General features: G+C 42.7%; 1 protein-coding gene across 3 annotated transcripts in view; it reads left to right on the forward strand.

Moving 5' to 3' along the window:
* Positions 1-2,853: 2,853 nt before the first annotated feature.
* TEDC1 (tubulin epsilon and delta complex 1) overlaps positions 2,854-24,398 on the forward strand; it is a 65,176-nt gene continuing 43,631 nt past the window's right edge. Inside the window, exons 1-4 of one of the 3 annotated variants that reach the window (XM_053247101.1) lie at positions 2,854-3,012; positions 5,763-5,841; positions 6,374-6,576; positions 16,007-16,162. In XM_053247101.1, coding sequence (XP_053103076.1) covers positions 2,983-3,012; positions 5,763-5,841; positions 6,374-6,576; positions 16,007-16,162 — 468 coding nt within the window. In that variant the 5' untranslated portion in view covers positions 2,854-2,982. Of the gene's footprint in view, positions 3,013-3,568; positions 3,747-3,957; positions 4,111-5,762; positions 5,842-6,373; positions 6,577-16,006; positions 16,163-24,398 lie in introns of those variants that run through there. The other 2 variants (XM_053247099.1, XM_053247098.1) reach the window with 2 other exon arrangements.

Below are 24,398 nucleotides of genomic sequence, written 5' to 3' on the forward strand. Positions count from 1 at the left end.
GGTGTGTGTTTCTTTTACCATTATTGGCAGAACTTGTTTATTTAAAAGCTTTCTTATTCCTTCTGCCAGACACTTCCTGTGACAGCCTAGCCCTGTAGTTCTCCCCTTTGCTTACCCTAAGCACTGCCTTGCAAGAACTGTAGCACTCTGGGGTGTATTTTCACCCTAATCGAGCCATTAATGTGGCATAGAAAAGTCTGTTTTCTGTAACATTTCTCTGGGCCTGCAAAAGGAAGTTTAGACAGTCTAGGGCATTTAATGCATGCCCTTCATACATGTTCTCCTTCAGCGCCTGACATCTTTCTCTCCCTCATCTCTTCTTGCTTCCCAAAGTATGTATGTAACTCTTTTTTGCAATGTCGAAGCAAGAGGAAGCCATAGATCTTGCCTTGGACTGTTTAGGTAACAGCAAACCTAGCTACCCAGAATGAGTTTAGCACCCTTTGCATCAGCATCATAGACATGCAGAAGCAGCCTAATGCTGTTAAACTTCATTGGCTGGCCTTGGAGGCTTGGCCTGCCACAGCCGACTTCGGGTTCAGCTTTTTAGGGCACTGACTCTCCTCCTTACTTGCTGGGCAGATGCACAGTCTTTGCATTACAATAGGCTCCAGGGTGGATCCAAAATCAGATTTTTGGACTAAAATTGGATTTTTAAAAAAGTAAATATACTAAATTTCAAATTCTCACTTAAGAAATGACATGGTTAAAATTTGAATCTTGTCATAAGTATGCTACATCAACACTACATCTACAACTCTCCTACCAGGTAGGGCTGGTCATGAGAACGACCTCATTGAGTTACCTATGAATCGAACATGGACAATCATTTTAGTTTCTTCTCATGAAAATAGTTTGTCTTCCCAGGAGTGCCCAGCTCCACCAGTTCTTGCTTTTTGAAAATGTCTTGTTTTTAAGGAGACGAAGATCAAATGTACAAAAACACAGGCTGGATAGTAGTGGGGTTGGGCCAAGGAAGGGTAGAAATAGGGAAGGCATTATTCAGTGCCCAGCTTTCTATATTGCCCCACACTTTGTCACAGAAAAACTCATTGCTTCTGGGCATAAGGGACATCTTATCTAGGAATACTTTTGAAGAAATGTTTTCCCTAGATGTTGCAAATGTGCTATTGAGTTGTAATTTAACAGGCTTTAGTGATCAAATTTGTGAAGAAGTATCGGTGAGAAACTTGACTTAAATCAATTATCTGAAACTGAGTTTTTCTCAAGGTGATTTAAATCCGCCCACTATAGCAGGCCCTGTTAACATGAAGCAGGAATACAAGAACATGGAAGCCAACAGGAGTCCTAAACTTACTACTTGATGGGCAGTGCTGATCTTTCCAGTCTGCAAGTAAGGAATCCTTACAGGCACTCCCTCTAGAGATGTGAAGGTCTGGGTGGGGGCAGAAATTCAGAAGAACCAAGGTCCCCCCCCATAAACCCCCCCCCCCGAAAAATGGGGGGGGGATCACGAAATATTTTCTTTTTCAAATACTAAAAATGTTTAAGAAAGTGTTCAGATGTTTTCATATAAGAAAAGGTGTTCTAGCCTTTCCTCTCCCAAGCTCCTTGCTTGCTTCACATTCCTTCATCTTCTGCAGCATGTGAAAAAGCTTGGTCTCAGTTTGGAAATACCACTTCCAATCAAGAAAGAAACTAACACAATGCAGGCAAACCCTCTGTTCTCAGAAGTCCATGAAGGTGATTTAAAAAAACAGAAGCAGAAACTGCTAGTAGTGAATAGCTCAAAGTGAGACTGATTAAATAGGAACATAGGAAACTGCCATATACTGAGTCAGACCATTGGTCTATCTAGCTCAGTATTGTCTTCACAGACTGGCAGCGGCTTCTCCAAGGTTGCAGGCAGGAATCTCTCTCAGCCCTATCTTGGAGAAGCCAGGGAGGGAACTTGAAACCTTCTGCTCTTCCCAGAGCGGCTTCATCCCCTGAGGGGAATATCTTGCAGTGCTCACACATCAAGTCTCCCATTCGTATGCAACCAGGGCAGACCCTGCTTAGCTATGGGGACAAGTCATGCTTGCTACTACAAGACCAGCTCTCTTCTCCAATAAAGTTTCATTTGGCAAAAGTTTGTATTTAACCAGTCTTTGGGTTTTTCTTTCTGAGAGTGGTTTCTGTATCTGCTTGGGGGAGACTAAATCAAGAATACATAACTGTCTTTGTTCTACTGTAAAGTTGATAGTGATTTAGGTATAGTGCAGCATCCTACTTAATAGCTGGGCATGTGTGCATCCCCAAATCACATCTTCACTTCTGCCAAGCTCACAGAGCCTCCAGGACTCCTAAGAATTGTGTCATTACTGCAGTGGCATGCCTGCCATTGACAATAATGTGCTGCATGATTTACAAACCAGTTTCTTCTATTTTCAACATTAAATTTTTGCCTACTTCCATAAACAGTCAAACTAAGAGATGCTGGTTACATTGGAGTTCAGCAGCCCATTTTTTACAAAAAATTAAACATTTAAAAGTAAATTAAATTATTACATTTGCAAAAGTTGCTAAAACAAAAACCGGGGTTGGTGGTGGGGGGAGAACCAGGGTTTTTTCCCCCATGGCTTCAAGATTTCCAGAAATTTGATATCTCTGCTCCCTACCCATCATACTTTCCGTGAGTAACTTCTCCTTTTACTTCACTGGAAAATAACTTGTGGCCTCTTGGCATCACACCTGCCTCAAGAGAGGCAGTCACCTCATTTCTACCAGTTTCCCCATAGTGCCCCCCTCCTGCTGTTTTAAAAAAGGGAGGGAGTGGAAGAGGAAGTCTGGAGGAGAACTGTGTGTGCACTAGTGTCTTGATAGTAAAGTGTACTGGTGACACATGCCATCAAGAATGGAGGAAAGACGGGCAGTAGAATGTAACTGTGTGTCCTCTGCTGTGTAGCGGGTATTTGGCAGAGCAGAGTGCTGCACAAAGACGGCCATGCCTTGTCACGTCGTCGCCTGTTTCGGTTGGCGATGGGTTGCCTCTGCATGTGCTCATCCAAGGTCTTGTATTACTGTTATGATTAAGAGAGACTGATCTGGGGGCCTCATAACACACAGTATCACCTATGTTGTCCCAGAGACGAGGTAGCCCTCTCCTCCCTAAGTTGACCAATAAAACAGGGCTGCCAGTCTTGCTCTCTTTCAAAGTTGCTCAGGTCGCTGTGCTGGCCGCTCTCTCCGCCGAGAGTTGGCGATTCCCCTCTGCCTGAAGGCGGCCCTGGGCCTTCAGTTGTGGTGCACAGAATGGCCCCTGGGGGGGAGCTGTGACTTATCACGTCAGACGAAAACTGTAACGTATGAATTGGAGAGGTCGGCCACGTACGGCTCGTTTTATTTTAAACAGCTCTCCGTTTGTGGCTCGATTGATTCGGCGTTTTAGTGAGATCCATGCGCTTTGAAATCAGCAAAGGCTTCTAATTCCAAACCAGCTGCTCCTGTTCCGCGCCCATCTCATTTCTCGCCCGTGTCAATGGGACACAACGGCGGGCGAACCATGGACCGGTCCGGGAAAGGAGGAGGGCCTCAGGCCAGCTACTGCGCATGCGCTACTGGCCTTCATTTCCTGCCATGCGTGGTAGCTCCGCGCCGTTGTTTGAGTCGGGAGGAAGACCATGGACCAGGGACCGAGTGCTGCACGTCTTCCGGCAGCTATCGAGGCGCTGAGCCTGAGCTTGCCTGGGTCCCGTATTTCTCCGGAGACTTTTCGTCTTGCCAAGTTCGACCGGCCCCAAGTGGTGGGTGGACAGGGGAAGGGAAGGCATTTCGGTAGTGAAATGCACTCTGTCTATGTTCAGGGGTGCCCATGTCCTTATTACATAGCTGTACTGAAAATGGGTTGCGAGCTTGAACCCTGTCTCGGGTTAAGCCTTGGGTAGGAGAGAAAAAAAATCTTGTCAAAGGAATAAATGTCAATTTTTATTTTTTTATTTTTAAAGAGTTGTAGTGGGGCTCCAATACTGCATGAGAGTCACTTCCTCTAACGGAAAGCCGCATTCCAAACACGGGAGAGAGCTGGCTCGAGTTCGTGACAAGGGAGGGAAATGCACTCAACACATAGGCAGGGCTATTCTTTATTGCAATTTTCTGTCTGTGACTCAGGTGAATAGCTGAAAATGTTGGATACTGACTCAAATAAATAAAACTTTGTGACATTAAGGATATAAGGATATTATATAGATATAATGAGTACCCAGAATGTTGGGGGCAATATGCTAAATCATTGTAAACCGCTTAGAGAGCTCCGGCTATAGAGCGGTATATAAATGTAAGTGCTATTGCTATTGCTATAATATATTGACATTAGGGCTATAAGGTTACAATTCTAAATGCAATTACTGTGTTCATGTTAAAAGTGAACCTGGGGTGCAAATGCATGGTACAAACAGGCAATGTACCGCTGCACCTGTGTTTGACATAACATGTGAATGACTATACCTATGTACAGATATGTACTTGTGTATACTGTACACTCATACAAGTTTTGAACATAACATGTGAGTAGGCCTGTACTTGTCACTTTTAAGGAAGGATTCTTTTTCCCTGCCCCCAACTGTCAACTTGTCTCTCTCCCACTGTAGTGGGTGGGAGAGTAGAATATTATTTCTACAGTGAGCCAGCGTGGTGTAGTGGTTAGAGTCCTGGACTAGGACCGGGGAGACCCGAGTTCAAATCCCCATTCAGCCATGGTACTAGCTGGGTGGCTCTGGGCCAGTCACTTCTCTCTCAGCCTAACCTACTTCACAGGGTTGTTGTGAAAGAGAAACTCAAGTACATAGTACACCGCTCTGGGCTCCTTGGAGGAAGAGTGGGATATAAATGTAATAATAATAATACAGTTTTGGCTGTGATCTCTAATTAGGTATTAAAATACAATTTTGCTTACTTTCCAGTTTCTCTAAAAAGAAACCACCTGGTATTGAACCAAACACTGGGGTTGCTTGCTAGTTACTGGTGTTGCAGGGAAATGAATGGTTGGTTAGAACAGCTTAGTGACTTTTCATAGTCTAGGAAGTAATGTATGAATACAGATGCAGTCCAGTATGTTTTTAAATGGGTGTTATAAGTGATGGCTGGAGTTTTTGTTGTTAACACTTAAGAAAAGGAGTAGATGCACCTCTTCTGCTGCTTCAAGGCTTTTTCCTGTTTTGCATAATACTAATTTTAAGTAGAAGCTGCTTATTTTTCATTTTGAAACATTTTTAACTATATGCCCCTTAATATCCAAGCCAACATTGTTCAGATAAATGAAGGGCCAAGTATCTAGATCCTACATTTAAAAACTGCTTTGCTGTATCTGACCAAATCCAGTATTCTACTTATAACAGTGACTGGTTTTGATAGGCATACTGCTGGTTAACATATATCTTCTGACATTGATAGCTTTGATTTGATTTTTGGAGGAGAAAACTATCTGTGCCAATGACCATCACCACATTTTGTAGCATAGAGCTCCATAAGCTAATTATATATTGGGTTTTCATTTGTCTGTTCTGGACCTACAGTGTATCAGTTGCATTGGGTGAGGTTATATTTGTGAATCATTAATGTATTCAAACCTGTTTGTTTTTGCATCCACATGTCCCAGTGCAGAGTCTGGCTGAAGAGGGCAGACATGACAATCTTGCATTTCCTCCTTTGTTGGTGTTTTGTAATCTTTAAGAGAGGGTGGCTTTCTTGTGTGTTTGTGTGCCATTGAACCAAACTAGTAATATGGCAAATGTTCTGAGTGCTGCTGTCTTTGTCTTAAACAGAGTGTAGTCTTCTGGAAACTACTATATTCTCTGCTGAAGCAAATCCAAGGTGAAGGATGGATAGAGCCAGCTGACACAGGTAGCAAATTATTATGTTAAGTTGCTCTGCAATCCTATGCAGTTAGATCCATCAATGTGCCAGAGGGAGGATGCCCCCGCCCCTCACACCCAGACATGCAAACTGGGCTGTGCTTAATTTTGTTGTAACTTGGGATCCCAGGGACTCAAGCATTTCAAAAAGTGTCAGAAGTTAAGGATGAAGGAAGGACACTCTGCACATGCCCTTATAGTTGCTTTGGGTATTCAAGTGAACTGCCCCTGAACTGCTGGATGCCTAAGGTTTTTCCCCCCTCCTATGTGCCCTCACCTTCAATCTCAGAAACTGGCCATCCTGCTCTAAGGTATAGAAGTTTAGCATTTTGTTTGCAGACTGTTATTAAGCGTTCAGGTCAACCTACAGGTCAGCCTATGGTAGGAAATAAGAGAGGACTTTGCCTTGCTGTTCTCCACTTGAACTTGTCGCCTACCTACAGTGTGTGGAGTTGTTTCAAAGGACATGGTCAGTTTTGGAACTATGCAAAGTGATATATTCTTCCTTATCTGTTTCCTAGGCACCCTAGTTAGATTTGTCAAAAGTGTAGCCTTGAGCCATGGATACAGAAGACTGGAATTCTATCAGCTTCCTTCTAATGGTTCAGAGGGGAGTAAGGAGCTGCTGTTGGTATTTTCCTGGCTCCTGTGCAGAATTGGTTTGGTGGAACAGCTGCTGACCCTGAGCAGAGTGAAACCTTGGGATGAAACAATAACATGCATGGTGGGTACCTTTTGTATAATTGCCCTTCTTATGAGTAGCAAGGTGTTGTGTGGACCTAAATGTGTGTTTCAGTTTTGTGTGTTTGGGGTTTGATAAAGGTGAAAACATTGGTCCGGGACTGGAATATATAAATCGAGTTCTGATATTAAGTGCCTTTTATTTCAAATAGTTGGGGGCGGGGGCATTCTTGGTGAGTGACCATGTCAGCTCTAGTATTGGTCTAGAGAGTATGTTTGTGTGCAATATCCTTTTTCTGGACTTGTTGATCCACAGGGCACAATAGATTTGTCAACACACACACACACACACACACACACACACACACACACACACACACTATCTTTTATGTTTTATGTCCGAAGACAAAATAGAGTGTCAGTAAGAAGCTGGTTCTGAAAAGTGTTTGTCATGAATTGATACTGGAGGAGGAGTTTGCTCATTCAAAAACCTTAATTGTAACTGGAGAAAACTCAACATCTCATCCATACATTATCAAAGAATGGCACATGGCAGGGGTGGTTAAACATTAAAATGAAAGAAGGCAAAGAACACTGATTTGAAGAAGAATTGAAATGTCTTGGAACTGAAATGGAAAACCAGTCCAGTTAACATCAATTATGATTAAGTCCTGTTGAAACAAGTGGCAAGTTTGTCATGACTGAATGTGCATTAAATGGCACACTCACTACTGGATTGGAATTATAGTCACAACTAGATTGAGCTAGATTGGGACCATAAAGTAAATAGGTGTTCTTGTGATATTTATGGTACAATGAAAGGAGCCCTTTGGAGTTTTAGCTTTTTTGGTATGTGTTTAATTTGTTAGAAAATACAATAAAACATGTTACACAGCAGTCTGTGCTAACCAGTGACATCTTATTTCCCCCTGTATCAATGAGCACACCGTCAACACTTCTGCTTGGTCAGTTGGGTTGGTCAACTGATCTCTTAAAAAGAAACCATTCAGTAAAACAGTCAGGATTCTTTTAAAAGTGTTGATGTTGTATAAAGTACAGACGGAGTTGAGCTAATTACAAAACCCCAAGCTGGCTGACCTAGTTTTGTGACAGTGAAATTAAGTGCTTATTAAGATTTTCAAGCCTATCATTTTGACAAGCAGGAGGATAGGGGCTGTAGAGAAAGGGACCATATATGTGGTTGGGAACACTGGGGTGTAATGTAGTAGTGACTATTTAAAAGTCACATCACATTTTACCACCCCATTTCCTGCTCCTGGCCAACTTGGTTGGTATTTTTAGTTCTGAAGTAGAGAGGGCAGAGATTTCTTCTACCTCCCTACTCTCCTGTCATTGAGACAGCTGCCATAGATGTGGCTACAGGCAAGATCAGGCCTGCTTTTCCATATGCAACCTGGTCCCCCCACATCATAATTTTAATTAATTAATCAATTAATTAATATCTTGCTCCTCCTCCAAGGAGCCCAGAGCGATGTACTACATACTTGAGTTTCTTCTCACAACAACCCTGTGAAGTAGGTTAGGCTGAGAGAGAAGTGACTGGCCCAGAGTCACCCAGCTAGTTTCATGGCTGAATGGGGATTTAAACTCGGGTCTCCCCGGTCCTAGTCCAGGTTTACAGCTCTTGAGAAGAAAATAAGGAACATTTTGTCCTCTACTTCAGCCGTGACTCCTGAAAGGCTTGGGAGCAAGGAACCTTCACTCCCAACTTTGCTTTTAGATGCAGTTATCTGCATAACATATGAAGGTACCTTAGAGCAGTCTTTTCTCCCTTGAGACACATTGAAATGGGTGGGTGGGGGGATTGCAGTATACTGCCTCATGCAGGAACCAATTTGTGTGGGGGTTTTTTTTGTGTGTGGTGGCAGCAGAGCCACCGCATGATTGATTGATTGATGTATTTTATGGAACGTCAGCTGCAAAAGCCAATAGTTTAAATTCCCTGCGTTTGTAGCTTACTCACACTCTTATGCGCTGAGAAGGCAGCACCTCCTTCCGGAAGTGTCATAGGCTGAGTCAGTGCAGCTGCAGCATACTGGTGAGTGTCCCATAGCACACTAGTTGGGAAACACTGCCTTTGACCATTGGCTCATCAAGGCTAGTTTTATCTACTGTGACTGGCATCTTCTCTAAGGCCTCAGAGGATCTCTTCTTTCCTAGCCCTGCTTCTGAAATCCTGTTGATTAGAGATGCCAGGAACCTGGGGTTTTCTGCATGTGTTCTACCACTGAGCTGCTGCCCCTCTCAGAAGGGCATTCTGGATTGGCAAATTAACTGGTGTTCCAGCCCTGTGGTCAGTAATTTAGATTGCAAGTCCTATTTTGTACATCTGTTTCATAAAGATTTAGGTAGAGTTTTACATTAGATGCTCATTTGGAACCCAGTTGCAAAGTTCAAATGAAGGGTGCCTTGCCTGTTCTCTATGGAGCCAACAGCAATAGGTGGCTTGTAGCAGACTAAATTAAGTCTGAATATTGAATAAGTATTATTCAATATTGAATACGTCTGAATAACAATAAGAATATTGTTGCTAAGAAACAGCAAATGAACATCAGATTATTATTTGATTGGGAAGAGTTAATGTTTGTTGGACAATTATGATTAAGAGACAATTTTGATTTGATTGGGAAGAGTTAATGTTTGTTGTAGTGGAGTTGTCAAGCACATGTCTTTCCTTTCCATTTTCAGGTAGCATAAAATTGTTTTCTCTTGTTAAATAGTCTTAGTACTGTGAAATTTCGCACATATCCAGAAGACTCCCCACTGCAGTATTAAGAATTTGGGGTAGAAGGGAAGGTACTTTATGTATCTGATTTTTTAAAAAGTCAAACTGTCTTCTATGGATTCACTCCAGCTCCATTAAAACTGAATCCACTGAAGTGGGGGTTTTTTGCATTCAGAATTACCTCTGCATTTTTAGTTTTAATTATTATGTTCTGCAAAGTCAGTTTAGCCTCTGTGTTTGCTGATCTTTGGCTAATAATAACAGAAGTAGAAAGGTTATGCTGTGTCACATTGTACATGGGGAGAGAAGACTGACCAAGTATACTTACTCAGATAACGTAAATGTGTGTGTAATTTTTCATCTAAAATATTGATTTGATGCGGGTGCAAATGTAACTAACTAATTGACAAAAACCTCTGATTAATCACCTAAATTTTATTATTGGCCTAGTTATTAGGACAAAAATACTTTTCCCCCATTAACTCATAACATTAGATACCCAGTAGTTCTGAAAATAAGGTCATGCATGTTTTGTAAGAAATACAAGACAGGATTCGGATTGTTTTCTGCAGATCATGCCCATGGCCTTTATGTGCCCTGGAGGGCTACTGAGGTGGACCTTGGTTATTTCATCCACACAGGCTGTGTTCAGGCAATAAGAGTATATAATATGGAACTCTCTTCCTCTTGAATCATGTCTGTATTAAGACAAATTGCAAAACTCTTGGAAATGAGATTGTGGCACTTATTTTGTTTAGCTTGGATTTTGTTTTTACTTTTTGCATATAAACATACAGAAAGAGAGGATAAAAGTATCAAAATACAACAAAATAATGTTGAAAAATATTCAAAAATGGAATAATTTACAGGTGATAATAGGTTCGAAACCAGAAAAGGAAAAAAGTTATCAGATTGGAGAAAAAGCTGCAAAGGATATGGTAAAGGTAAAGTTGTGCCATCGAGTCGGTGTCGATTCCTGGTGACCACAGAGCCATGTGATTTTATTTGGTAGAGTACAAGAGGGGTTTACCATTGCCATCTCCCACACAGTATGAGATGATGCCTTTCAGCATCTTCCTATATTGCTGCTGCCCTATATAGGCATTTCCCATACCAGCAGGGATTTGAACCAGCAACTTTTTGCTCTCTAGGCAAGTTACTTCCCTGCTGCTCTATTAGGTGGCTAAAGGATATGATATTGTCTTGAAATTTACCATTCCTAAACATCAGCCATTTCTAAATGAACCTATTTTGTGACTTTCTCAAACATTCAAAATATGTAACTTTAGATGTTACATATACTAATCATTTTTAATAACAATACTTAGATGTAATACTTCAGTGTAATAATAATACTTAGCATTTGTATAGCACTTTCAGATGTTCAATGTGCGTCACATAAATTATCTTGTTATCCTTACAACAACTCTACAAGGTAAGTATTATCCACTGTATTGCAACTTAAGTGGAGTGACTTACCTCAGCCCACCTAGTGAGTTGGTAACAGAGGTGAAAGGGAAATCCTGATTCAAAGCTTGGTCTTGTAGCCACTATGCTACACCACCTCTCAATAACAGTATTTCATACTCTGTAAACCAATGTGATAAGGGAAGGGGGAATTCCTCCAGTCGTAGCCAATTAATATTTTTGCAATAGCCCCTCTCAGATTTAGTTTCTTCTATGTCCAAATGCAAATATGAACATATGAAACTGTCTTATACTGAGTTTTATTCCATTGGCCCATCTAGTCCAGTATTGTGTACGCTGACTGGGGGCAGTTCCTTAGGGTTTCAGACATGGATTTTTCCCAGGGAAAAGAGCCTATGTGAAAGTGCCAGGGATTGAACGTGGGACCTTCTGCATGTCCGGAAGGTGCTCTTTCTCTGAAGAACTGCAGAAAAACCAACGAGGTGCATGCACAACAAACCACAAAGCCGGAAATAACGTGCACACTACTGGTAAAGAAAGAAAGAAAATTAATGTGAAGCTAGAATGCCATGAGTAGAACTGCAACCTGAAAACCTGGATCAGTATATAGAAAATTGAGGTTGTTCCCATTGACAAAATACACATACCATCTATCTACTGAACAGAGTTGCTGGATTGAAACCCATATAAAATGTGACAACCAAAATATATGCTATATACATGGCAGGTCCCTGACATGGTGAACAAATATGTAAATATTTTAAAACTACAAACAAAAAAGGAAGCAGAGGATGAAGGCATGTTGAAGTTGAAAACTGAGCTTAGAGCCTCTCTCCCAGCAGTAGCTTTATCCAAACAATTGTTTGGAGAGCCACTTTCCTTCCTAACTTTAACTAGCAGTGACAGTCATGCCTGCTATATACAGCTATTCATCATTTTTGTTGATTAAGTTATGCAAAAAGCTGGTTTACACAGACTGTTATATATTATTTTGGTTGTCACGTTTTATATGGGTCTCAATACAGCAACTCTATTCAGTATATAGATGGTATGTGTATTTTGTCAATGGGAACAACCTCAATTTTCTATATACTGATACAGATTTTCAAGTTGCTGTTCTACCCATGGCATTGTAGCTTCACATTAATTTTCTTTCTTTCTTTACCAGTAGTGTGCATGTTATTTCCGGCTTTGTGGTCTGCCTCTGAAGGACAGCTCCTCCCCAATTTAATAGCTCACACAATGGATCTGCAGAGGCTGCCGAATTGAAAGGGAATTGTTGATTGATTTCCTATGACAATCCATAAGACTACAGTATCACTAAAACGATACAGCTTGTACAACTAAAATTGGCCTATTGATTTAGTGGGGCTAAAACTCAGGGTTGTTCAATAGGAATGTCTTGATGTAATAATTCTTCAGTTGCCTCTGAAGGAAGTAATTAATATATTTTTTTGATTACGTGCAAGGAGAGTTAATGATTGTTGGACATTGCTGCTTATCCCAAGGCATAGACAACCTGTACAACTGTGCTCTGCGTGTGTTACTTAATTTGCCAGCAGGTGGCAGTTCAGCTATCACAGAACATCTCAGTAGTGAACTAGTTCTGTTTGAAAATTGGCTGAACAGCAGTGAATTGAAGTCTTTCGTCCATTGATAGATGCAGGGAGGGCGCAGGCATGACTGTCACTGCTAGTTAAAGTTAGGAAGGAAAGTGGCTCTCCAAACACCATGTCAGGGACCTGCCCTGCCTTAGTTCAGGGTGCATGTGTTGTGATTATATAGTGAGACTGACTGTGATGGGGTGAGGGTTTCCAGGAGGGATGCATTCTATATATGCTGCTGGTTTTTATTGGGTTCTGCTTTTTTTTTGTTCCCTGTAGGATGTTTTTATGATTGCTGTTGCTGTTATGTTTTTGTTTGTTAGCCTACTTTCCTTAAGGAAAGGAAGCTTATGAGATCACCCAGCTTTGTATATGTGTCCACATCCACCCCCTTCTGTCAACTTCGCAATGCCTGGATCAATTTGACCCAAATGGGGTACAGTTGTAGGGACGTACAGGGACACTTCAATGTTGTGGTTTGTAATGATGTTATCCACCCCAACTCAAGATGATGACGCATGAATGTCTGAGGTGCAAGTGGGAATCAATTTGGACCAAATTTAGTACAGTTGTAGGGACACCACAATGGCATACGTAGTTTGTAATGATGTCATCTACTCCAGCTCAAGATGGTGGATGCATGAGTGTTTGAGGCAGAAGTTGGTAATTATTATCAATTAAGATTAAAGGGAAAGAAAAGTAGGCAGATTAGTTCTTACCAGGACTTATTATTAGCTGCTTTAAATCTGCAGAAAAAGGGAGGTATAAAATTAAATAAATATGCAGAGGCTGTCTGCTTTGGGCTGATAATCCCTCCTTGTTTTCTAGTCACCTACCCACGGCTAACCTCATTCTATAAGCCCTGCTTTCCAATTCAGGATTTGTGTGTATGTGTCAGTGGATTGGTTCACAACTCCAAATCATGGTTTACCTTTATGTGAATACACCTGGTGGTTTTCTGCTCCTTTGCCCCCCTGCACACTCTCTCGCTACCAGTTTTCTCTCTCGCTACCAATTTAGTGATAATCTTTCGTTTGCCATTGCATCCAAACCAGGCAAACTATGGATTTCCCAAATCATAGTTTGTTTGCAAAGCAGGATTGCAAGTCTAGTTCAAACTGTGGTTTTTAGTTTAGTTTGTGGGCAAATTGTAGTGGTGTTTTTTGTGGTGAAGGCAGCTGTATGTCCTAATTTGGATATACTTGACTACTGCAATGCGCTCTGTGGGGCTGCCTTTGTACATAGTCCGGAAACTACAGTTAGTCCAGAATGCAGCAGCCAGATTGGTCTCTGGGTCATCTCGGAGAGACCATAGCACTCCTATCTTAAAAGATCTACACTGGCTGCCGATACGTTTCCGGGCAGAATACAAGGTTTTGGTTATAACCTATAAAGTCCTAAACTGCTTGGGCCCTGGGTATTTAAGAGAATGCCTTCTTCGCTATGAACCACATCGCCCACTGAGATCATCTGGAGATGTTCTTCTGCAGTTGCCACCGGCTCATCTGGTGGCAACTCGGGGACGGGCCTTCTCCATTGCTGCCCCGAGGCTTTGGAACACACTTCCTGACAAAATAAGAGCCTCTCCATCTTTCATAAATTTTAAAAGGTCAGTCAAGACGCATTTGTTCACCCAGGCTTTTAATTAGATATGTTTTAATTGTGTTTTAATAGTTTTAACTTTTTAAATTTTAATTGTTGAAATATTTTTTATTGGTTGTATTTATTGTTTTGTAAACTGCCCAGAGAACTTGCATTTTGGGCGGTATAGAAATGTGTTAATAAATAATTAATTGTTGGTTGGGGGAAGTGTTAGTGCTTAACAGCACTCAGACCATGTTCAGACAGAACTTGCTTTGAGCTGTGCTAAGTTGTAGACTATGGGGTGAGGGACTCCCAACAGATCATAAGAAGCTGGTATGGAAAAACAGTTAAGAGCATGTGTTCTGGCCTGGAAATCCAATGCCTCTCTTAAAGTCAATATGGTGACTTTAAACAAGCCACTGTCTCTGTCTTAGGTTCCCCACCTGTAATATGTTAATGATACTTATCACCTGCATTTCAAGGTTTTTATAATGGTTACTATGATATACAATTTGGGAAGAGGATTTTTGAAGGACCATCTTTTCCTACATGAGCCTACTCACCTGCTGCAGTCGTCATTGGAAGCTCTGCTGTGTGTCCCACTGCTGTCAGACATTTTATATAAGAGAATGTGGGATAAGGCCTTCTCATTTGGGACACCCAGGCTGTGGAACTTCCTACCCGGACAGATATGATTGGGGCCCCTCTCTTAACCTTTCTGTTTCATCATGCACCTGGCTTGGCTTTGATTTGATCTTACAGCTTACTGTTTTAGTGTTTTGATTCTTGGTTTTTTATTCTTGTTCCTGTTGTGGATTTTTTTGTTTGATGTTTGTATATCATATTAACTGATATACATCAGTAAATTATGAGCTGTAACTTTGTTATGAGCTGCCTTGAAGGCCCTTTGGGGCCAAAAAGCAGGATACTAGTATGTAGAATGAATCAGTGAGTACATTGTAACTTGCTATGAAAACTAAGAAAAGATGGTACATGTGTATGAAAAAGCATCAAACAGGGGTACTGTAGACAGTTTACTTTGTGTGTTTACTTAACTGACCCCAAACTTTGCACTTTCTCAGTTTCTCTGGGGCTCAGCTCTTCCTAAGCCTTGCTTCCTGATTAAAGTCACAGATCTGTGACTTATTGCAGGAGGATAAATGGATGTTGGATGTGGCTTCCATGTGGTGAAAGTGCCTACTAAAGATCTGATTTGGAGTACTGTTAGTGCTGTTTTGAAAGGCACTCTATACATAATCAGAAACAGTCTGATTTGAGCTTTTTCTTTTGATTGTCTCTCCAGGCCCAGCTTAGCTATATAAACCCTGCCTTCTCATTCAGGGCATGAATGAGAAGTTGGGTTAAGGTGGGCATTCTGATTACAATATGCCTGTCTATTGTAACAATTTTTTAAAAGCATGTCCTGTAAACTCCACTGAGATTTCAAGTCTGTCATGAATTATCTGGATGAGAACTTTAAAAGGACTAATAAAATGACTCTTAAGTCATATGTAAAAACATATCCTACACATGGCACCTTGTTAGACACAAATTGTGAGAATCAAAAGTCATCCATAGAAGACAATGTTTTCTACTTACAGGCTAGATTTCTTGCCTAGCCAAAATATTAATGTTTTGGAATTTCCTTTCAGGTTATTAAATGCAAACATTGTGACAGAGGCAAGAGAGACACTCTTTTAATGGGATATTTGCAAATTATTACTGTATCTGTGTTGGATTTGTAGACATTTGTGATTATTTCTTCAGACATGAGAAATGTCAGTGGTATTGTTGTTCCCAACCACCCAAACATTAGATGTTGTTGCTTCTTTGTGATGTGAGAGAAGGGCCCTAGCTCAGTGGTAGAGCACTTTCTTTTTATGGGTTCATTCTCCAAGCTGTCCAGTAAAAAGGATATCTGGTTACAGGCTGGGAAAGATCTCTTCCTGAGACCCTGGAAGACCTCAGTCATAGGTCTTCTGGGCTAGATGAACCAATGGCCTGACACATTATAAGGCAGCTACATAGGTTCATGTGTGTACTATCACTTGTTCTAAAGACATATTCCTTGGAAAACGTAATTTAAAAGGTTTTATTGTTGTCTCCCTTAGTGTGACACCCCTATGAGAAACCTGCAAACTGGGAGAAATATGGCTTCAAAAGACCAAAGAGATATCCGATACCTGCAGTGGTTAAATGGCCGCCTACAGTTCCGATGGCGGAGATGCCACACTGATCAGCAAGAGCAATGCAAGCTACTGTGTAAGGTAATTATTCTCAGGACTTGGAATAGCATGGTTCACACTTCTCTTGTGATGCTGTGCAAGAGTTAAGATAATCTGGGGAGGTCCAGTTGCGGTTGCCACCGGCTCGGTTGATGGCGACTCAAGACCGGGCCTTTTCTAGAGTTGCCTCGGGACTCTAGAATACACTTCTTAATGAAATTAGAGTTTCCCCTTCTCTGAATGTTTTTAAGAAGGATCTAAAAACATAGTTTATAGTTTTAAAAGCTTTGGATTTGTTGAAATTTTCTTATATTCTGCTATATACCTACTAACTTGGCAAAGAGGCACCTTTTAACGTGGTGATTCTCTTTATTTAGCAGGGGGAGAGTAACGGGCCCTATCCACCCCCAGCACAGGACCTCCAGTGACTGTTGCTGGTGTCTATCTGATGTTGCTTTTTGAGCCCTTTGGGGACTCAAATTATTTAAATTTTAAATTATTTAAAATTATTTATTTATTATTTCTCTGTGTAAACTGCCCTGAGCCATTTTTGGAAGGGTGGTATAGAAATCGAAACAAACAAACAAACTGCCTCTTCCAAAGATTCTAGGTGGTGGACGACAACAACAATACCAATCACATTTTTTTTTTAGTATAAAATTAAAGGGCAAATGCCTAGCAAAACAGGTAGGTCTTAAGAAGGGCCTTAAAAGCAGCTAGGAAGGGAGCTGAACGGATCTGGGGGGGAAGAGTTTTCCAAAGAAGAGGGGCAGCCACAGAGGAGGCCCTCCTTTGAGCCCAGGCACCACGCACTACACCAGGGCTTGGGACACTAAGGAGGGCCAGCTGAGAAGACCTCACAGGATGAGATACAACTGGCCGAGAGGGGCAAACCCAGAGATATACAGATGCTAAGCCCATAAGGGTTTTGTAGGTGAGATCAGCACTTTTATTCATTATTTATTTTATTTAACACACTTCTGTACCGCCCAAAACTCACATCTCTAAAAACAAAAATAAATGACAAATGACAACAAAAAACTTAAAACTGTAGTTAAAACAAAATAAATGACATAGTAAAAGTTAAAACATTACAATTTAAAAATTTTAAACAATATTTTAAAATGATGCTAAAATTGTTAATACAATATTAACAATATTGTTGTTAATATTATTAATAAAATACTAACAGCAAGGAGCCAGCGTGGTGTAGTGGCTAGAGTGCTAGACTAGGACTGGGGAGACTCGAGTTCAAATCCCCATTCAGCCATGAAACTAGCTGGGTGACTCTGGGCCAGTCACTTCTCTCTCAGCCTAACCTACTTCACAGGATTGTTGTGAGGAGAAACCTAAGTATGTAGTAAACTGCTCTGGGCTCCTTGGAGGAAGAGCGGGATATAAATGTAGTAGTAGTAGTAATAAAATGTAAAATAAATAAATACTTAATTAAAAGCCTGGATGAATATGTGTGTCTTTAAAGACTTTTAAAAAGTTGTCAGAGATGGGGAGGTTCTTATTTCAGCAGGGAGCACATTCCAAAGCTCTGGGGCAGCAGTAGAGAAGGCCCGTCCCCGAGTAGCCACCAAACGAGCCGGTGGCAACTGTAGACAGACCTCTCCTGATGATCCCAATGGGCGATGGGGTTCATAGCAAAGAAGACGTTCTCTTAAATATCCAGGACCCAAGCCGTTTAGGGCTTTATAGGTTATAAACAGCACCTTGTATTTTGCCCGGAAACGTATCGGCAGCCAGTGGAGATCTTTCAAGATAGGAGTGATATGGTCTCTCCGAGATGAGCCAGAGACCAACCTGGTTGCCACATTCTGAAGCAGCTGTAGTTTCCAGACTACACACAAGGGCAGCCCCACATAGAGCACGTTACAATAATCCAGTCTGGAGGTTACCGGCATATGTATAACTGCCCTGAGGTTGTTTATCTCAAGAAATGGATGCAGCTGGTATATCAGCCAAAGCTGATAGAAGGCACTTCTGGCCACCGCCACAACCTGGGAGACCAGGGAGAGGTTCGCATCCAGAAGCACCCCCAGACTGCGTACCTTTTCCTTCCGGGGAAGTATGACCCCATACAGAACAGGCAGATCAATCTCATCTCCAGAGTTTCAACCCCACACAATGAGTACCTCCATCTTAACTGGATTCAGTCTCAGTTTGTTATCCCTCATCCAGCCCATTACCTCCTCCAGACAGGCATTTAGGGAGGTTATGCCCCCTCCCGATGATGTTGACATGGAGAAGTAGATTTGGATGTCATCAGCATACTGATAGCACCCTGCACCAAATCTCCTGATGATCTCTCCCAGCAGTTTCATGTAAATGTTAAACAACATCGGAGACAATACGGAGCCCTGAGGGACACCATACAAAAGTTCCGATTTTTAACATAGGAAACTGCCATATACTGATTCAGACCATTGGTCTATCTTGCTCAGTATTGTCTTCACAGACTGGCAGAGGCTTCTCCAAGGTTGCAGGCAGGGATCTCTCTCAGCCCTATCTTGGAGAAGGCAAGGAGGGAACTTGAAACCTTCTGTTCTTTCCAGAGCGGCTTCATCCCCTGAGGGGAATATCTTGCAGTGTTCACACATCAAGTCTCCCATTCATATGCAACCAGGGCAGACTCTGCTTAGTTATGGGGACAAGTCATGCTTGCTACTACAAGACCAGCTCTCCTCTCCAAACAACAACAGTCTCCAAGGGACACTATCTGAAACCTGCTCGAAAGGTAGGAGCGGAACCACCGCGAAGCAATGCCTCCCACTCCCAACCCCCGCAGAAGCTCCAGAAAGATACTATGGTCGGTAGTATCGAAAACTGCCAAAGAGGTCCAAAAGGACCAACGGAGTCACACTTCCTCTGTCAATTCCCAATTGGAAATCATCCATCAGGCCGACCAAGGCAGTCTCCACCCCATAGGCTGCCCAAAAGCCGGTCTGAAACAGGTCTAGATAATTAGTTTCCTCCAAGACTGGAGCTGGGAGGCCACCACCCTCTCAGTTACCCTGCCCAGCCATGGAAGGTTGGAAACAGGCCTTTAGTTGCTCAACCATGAGGGATCCAAGGTAGGCTTCTTCAAAAGCGGTCTAATAATTGCCTCAAGAGAAGGAAGCATCCTGCCTTCCCTCAGAGATGCATTTATAATCTCTACCAGGCCTTCTACAACAACTCCCCTGCCAGATAGTATAAGCCATGTTGGGCAAGGGTCAAGAGAACAGGTGGTAAGTCCCACCGTTCCCGTCAGCTCGTCCACATCCTCAGGAGTCACAAATTGGAACTGATCCAACTTAACCACACAAGAGGGGTTGCTGGATACCTCCACATCAGACACTGAAGTAATTGTGGAGATGGAATCTAAGTCGACCTGAATACAAGAGATTTCCCCCACAAAGAATTCATTAAACACGTCAGAGCAGGTAATCGATGGTTCCTGATTCTGACTTAAGGGAGGAGGGGCACATACTAGCCCTCTCACAGCCCTGAACAGCTCCGCCGGATGTTAACTTGTGGATGCAATATGGGCAGAAAAGAATTGCTTCTTTGCCGCACGTATTGCCTGAGCATAGATCTTCAAATGCGCTCTATGTTGTAATCTGTCGGATTCAGGTCGAGTCTTTCTCCACTTGCACTCCAGTAGTTTACCTTGCCGCTCAAGCCCCTGTAGTTCTTCCATATACCAAGGGGTCAATTTTGAAGTGGGTTGGAGAGGACGCTTAGGGGCGATAATGTCTACTGCCCTGGTGAGTTTGCTGTTTCAGTTTCCCACCAGGGCATCAACAGGATCCCCAGCAGAACCAACACTAAAGCCCTCCAAGGCTTCTTGAAATCCTATTGGATCCAATAACGTTCTTGGGCAGACCATCCTAATAGGTCCCTCACCCTGCGCAGGTGGGGTGTGACTGTGAGTCCAACCTTAACCAGATGGTGGTCCGTCCATGACAATGGGGAATACACAGGATTCCCCACCCATGGAATACCACCCTGATCAGAGTGAAAGACCAAATCAAGTGTGTGACCTGCAATGTGCGTCGGTCCCGAGACCGTTTGGAATAGGCCCATAGTCATCATGGCCATTATGAACTCCTGAGCCATGCCAATTTGGTCCCGAAATGAACATTGAAGTCTCCCAGCACCACAAACCTGAGGGGACTCCAACACCAAGCCCGAGCCCAAGTCCGTCAGCTCAGTTAGGGACTCTGTTGAGCAGCGGGGCAAACAGTACACCAACAGAAGTCTCAGTCTACCCTAGTCCCCAAAGTTAAGTACAATATATATTCAGTATGGTCTGACACCTCAACAGGGATCCTGGTCAGGGAGATATTGTTCTTATAGATCACAGCCACTCCACCTCCCCACCCTCGGTCCCTCACCCGGTCCTCAACAGAGTACCCTGGAGGGAGAAGCTGGGACCAGACCGGGCCCCCAGCCTCCCCCAGCCAGGTCTCTGTAATACCTACCAGGCTAGCGCCTTCATCCAGAATCAAATCATGGCTGGTTTCTGATTTGTTCTGGACCCACCTGGTATTACAAAGGAGGAAGGTGAGGTTTCAAGGTTAGTTGGCACTGCTCCCCAAGGTCAAAAAGCTGGGAGGATAGCCAGAAGGGCAAACAGCTATTAGATTTCCAAGTCTCCTTCCCCTGTAACGGCCGATTGACCTGCCAACGTTACTTCTTCTGTTCCCCCACCACCACCAGAATTGCTGCCCTGCAGTCAGTGGACACAGCCCCCGTCTCCCCATCTCCAGGTAAGCCCAGACACATTATAAAAGACCCTCACTCAGGACAAATTAAGCCCCACTATTAAATGACCCCCCAAATACAAATCCCTGGACCAGGAGGCCTTGCCCTCACTGTCCCCCAAAGTGGCTCCCCCAAAGGAGTGACCCCCTTTGGTGTCGCCCCTTCAGTGGCGAACCCCACCACTGGCAGCACCCTAAATAGCCCTGAGCAGCAAGCTCCGGCAGATGGAGTCCAGGAAACTGCCCAGTCACCCCCTGTGGGCCCCAGTCCTGCAAAGCCTCACCACAGTCCAGGAGCCTGTCCTGGAGGGCATATAGTAAGCCGGGCAGGGTGGCAGAAGCAGACAGGCATGCACCCAGCCCCTCACCCTGGGGTCTGCCTGGGGGCAGATGTTCCTCACCTCTCCTGCAGGCTTCTGGGGGGTTGAAGCCACTGGCAGCACCCTAAATAGCCCTGAGCAGCAAGCTCCAGCAGAAGGAGTACAGGAAACTGCCAAGTCACCCCCTGTGGGCCCCAGTCCTGCAAAGCCTCACCACAGTCCAGCAGCCTGTCCAGGGCGGGGGCCAGAACCAGACAGGCAGGCACCCAGTCCCTCACCCTGGGGTCTGCCTGGAAGCAGATGTTCCTCTCCTCTCCTGAAGGCTTCTGAATTGGACCCGGAAGCGAACAGGCAACCAGTGTAGCGAACTCAAAAGAGGTGTGACACTATCAAATCTATGGCCACCCATAAGGAGGCAGGCTGCTAGTTGAAGCTTCCGAATCGTTTTCAAAGGCAGCCTTAGGTAGAGTGTGTTACAGTAATACAAACAAGAGGTAACAAAGGCATGAGTGACTGTTGCTGGGGCCTGCTCCCAAAGTGCCGGTCAGCTAGTGTACATCTAAAACATATTAAAGCATTTGTTTCAAGGTCTTATCAAAATAAAATTATTCAATATGGTACATAGCCACATGTCATTAAAGTATCTTTAGCTCTAGTTCTTTATACTATTGCTCTGCAGATTTGCTTGCTAATTTGCTTTGCTTCTCTTACCAGTTTTGCCCAATACTGTCCACTCATTATTAATAATTTTTTGCAGTTTCCAATTACTGGAAACTATTGGATGTGTTATTCCAGCCACCTTGTATTACTGTGATTGCTTTCCCCTTTAAATTCTAGGAGTGTTTTTCACTCTCAAGTCTAACTGCATCTAACAATTCATCCACTATCTGTGCTCAGCTTGGTGGTTTGTACTTTGGCCTTGTGCAACTGATTGAGAGGGTGGGTGCTGAACAAAGAAGGGATTTATTACAGCCATTAAAAAGTGTTTCTCTTCTGGAGTTCTTTATTACTAGTTTACTTACATGTGGCATAAAATAGTTGCACTTTGTGTTCTTGAGGCATGGCTGACCAGTGTTGAACTTGGTATGGTGCCACCTGGCAATATAGTAGGTATGCCCTCATTGGAGGCAGATTCTGAGACCTCTGCCTCCTTGGCTGTCAACAGATGTCAACAAACCTTGCTCAGGTTTACAGCAAAATGCTTTGGCCTGCCTTCATGTTCCGTTTAAAAAAAAATTATTTCCTGCACCCAAGTGAAAGCAGTGGGCTTGCTCTGATCCGGCTAATGAGACGTGTGTGTGTGTGTGTGTGTGTGTGTGTGTGTGTGTGTGTGTGTGTGTGTAAGGATATTTGTTGGATTGGAAACTGCAGGCAAATATGTGATGTGCACTAGAGCTGGATCAGGACCACTGTTGTTGAGTTGCTATAAACTGGAGTTGGACATTTGATCAAAAAGTACTTGGTCAGTTATCTTGATCAATTTGACCAAATAAGGCAAAGTAATTGACAAGTATTTGTGATTTTAATTGTTTATGGAACTGGATCCATCTGCAGCCATTCCACCTAGCAACAGCATAGTGAGTAATCAGAGAGGCAGGCCCCCTCCACTGGCCAAGCTAAGACCAACTGGCTCCTGCCTTCTGAGAACTGGATCCACCTGCAGCCAGTCACCCACCCACACAAGGGTTGTTGATGCAAGTTATTTATTGGGTTTTTAAAAAATTCCCACTTTGGGAAGCCCAGCTGAAAAGTGAGATAAAGTAATCTAAAACAGTTCCCAAATAATGTAAAATCGCTTTTCAGTTTTTTAAAAAAGTGATTTACATAGCAAAATGAATGAAAAGATGGTTGCTTCTCTCTAAGGGGCTCACAATCTAAAAACAAACACAACAGAACATCAGCAACAGCCTCTGGGAGGGATGCTATGACGGACTGAATAGAGACTGCTACTGTCCCCCTGCAACACATAAAAGAGCCACCATTTGAAAAGATTTATTTTTGCCCGGTTATTTACAGCATTAATTGAATAGGATTGTAGCAAAAATAGATAATTACTAAAATCCAAGTCAGTCAAATGTTGTGAAACAATGAAATTAAAATATAAACCAGTTTAAATTAACTCTTGTTTATAGCTAACAGTTATGCAGATAAATGCAAAAGTCGATCAACAGCTTGAGTTGTAATTGGCTATTATCCTGAAACCCCCAAAGATACTATATACAGTTAGAATTGCTGTTTAGACTAAAATTGGATAAAGTATGTGTAGCAACTACATGCAACATATTAAAAATCTGATAATACCCATGGTGTAGGGTGGGTGTGCCGCCTCCTCCTCTTTGCAATGGTATGTCTGCATGTGTGTATATTTATTATTTATTTAGCATATTTTTATACTGCCCTGTATGTAAATCTCTAGGTGGATCTCAATCCAAAAGCAGAACATAAACACCATTTAAAATACAGATAAAAACTCTAAAAACATTAAACTATAAATTAAAAGCCAGACTAAATAGGTATGTTTTCAGATCTTTCTTAAAAACATTCAGAGAAAGGGAGACTCTAATTTTATTAGGAAGCATGTTCCAAAGTCTTGGGGCAACCCCAGAAAAGGGGTTTTGTTCATGAAATTGCCTTGAGGGTGATTGGCCTGCATCTCCTAGTTTGGGCGAATATGGCAAATTTAGCTCAAAAGGGGAGACAGTTCCAATCAGCCTTAATTTGTGCAAGTGTATGAACTCAAGAAAATCAGCTTGAGAGAGAGGTTTGAATTAAATCAAAAAGGAGTTTATTAAAAATTAAATCAGACTAAATTACTATGTGGCCCTAGTTTAAAGGCACTACAAATATGCTAAGAAACAGACTATTGTAAGGCACATCTAGCTTAAAGTTCCAAATTATGTGTAAATTCCCAGGTGGAATGGGGAGGTACTTTTAAGATAGAGCGGCAAGATTTCAGAAATAAGAGAAAGGGATAGGTTCAGCCCTGAGGAGGCGGGCAAGAGGCTATATCACCTGTCCTGAAGAGAGGAAACACCAAGGTAGAGTTTCTTGTTGCAGTCTGCTGGGGTCCAGAGAGAGAGGCACAAGGGAACATTGAGATGTTTCGCAGTGGGAATCCCAGCTGTAATATAATACACGAGGAAGCACACTGGCTCATGGAATTAGGGATACTTATAACTCAAAATGTGCCTTGAGGGCACTTGT

Source organism: Hemicordylus capensis, chromosome 4 (genome assembly GCF_027244095.1).
Source record: "Hemicordylus capensis ecotype Gifberg chromosome 4, rHemCap1.1.pri, whole genome shotgun sequence".
In the NCBI taxonomy this organism is placed as follows: Eukaryota; Metazoa; Chordata; class Lepidosauria; order Squamata; family Cordylidae; genus Hemicordylus; species Hemicordylus capensis.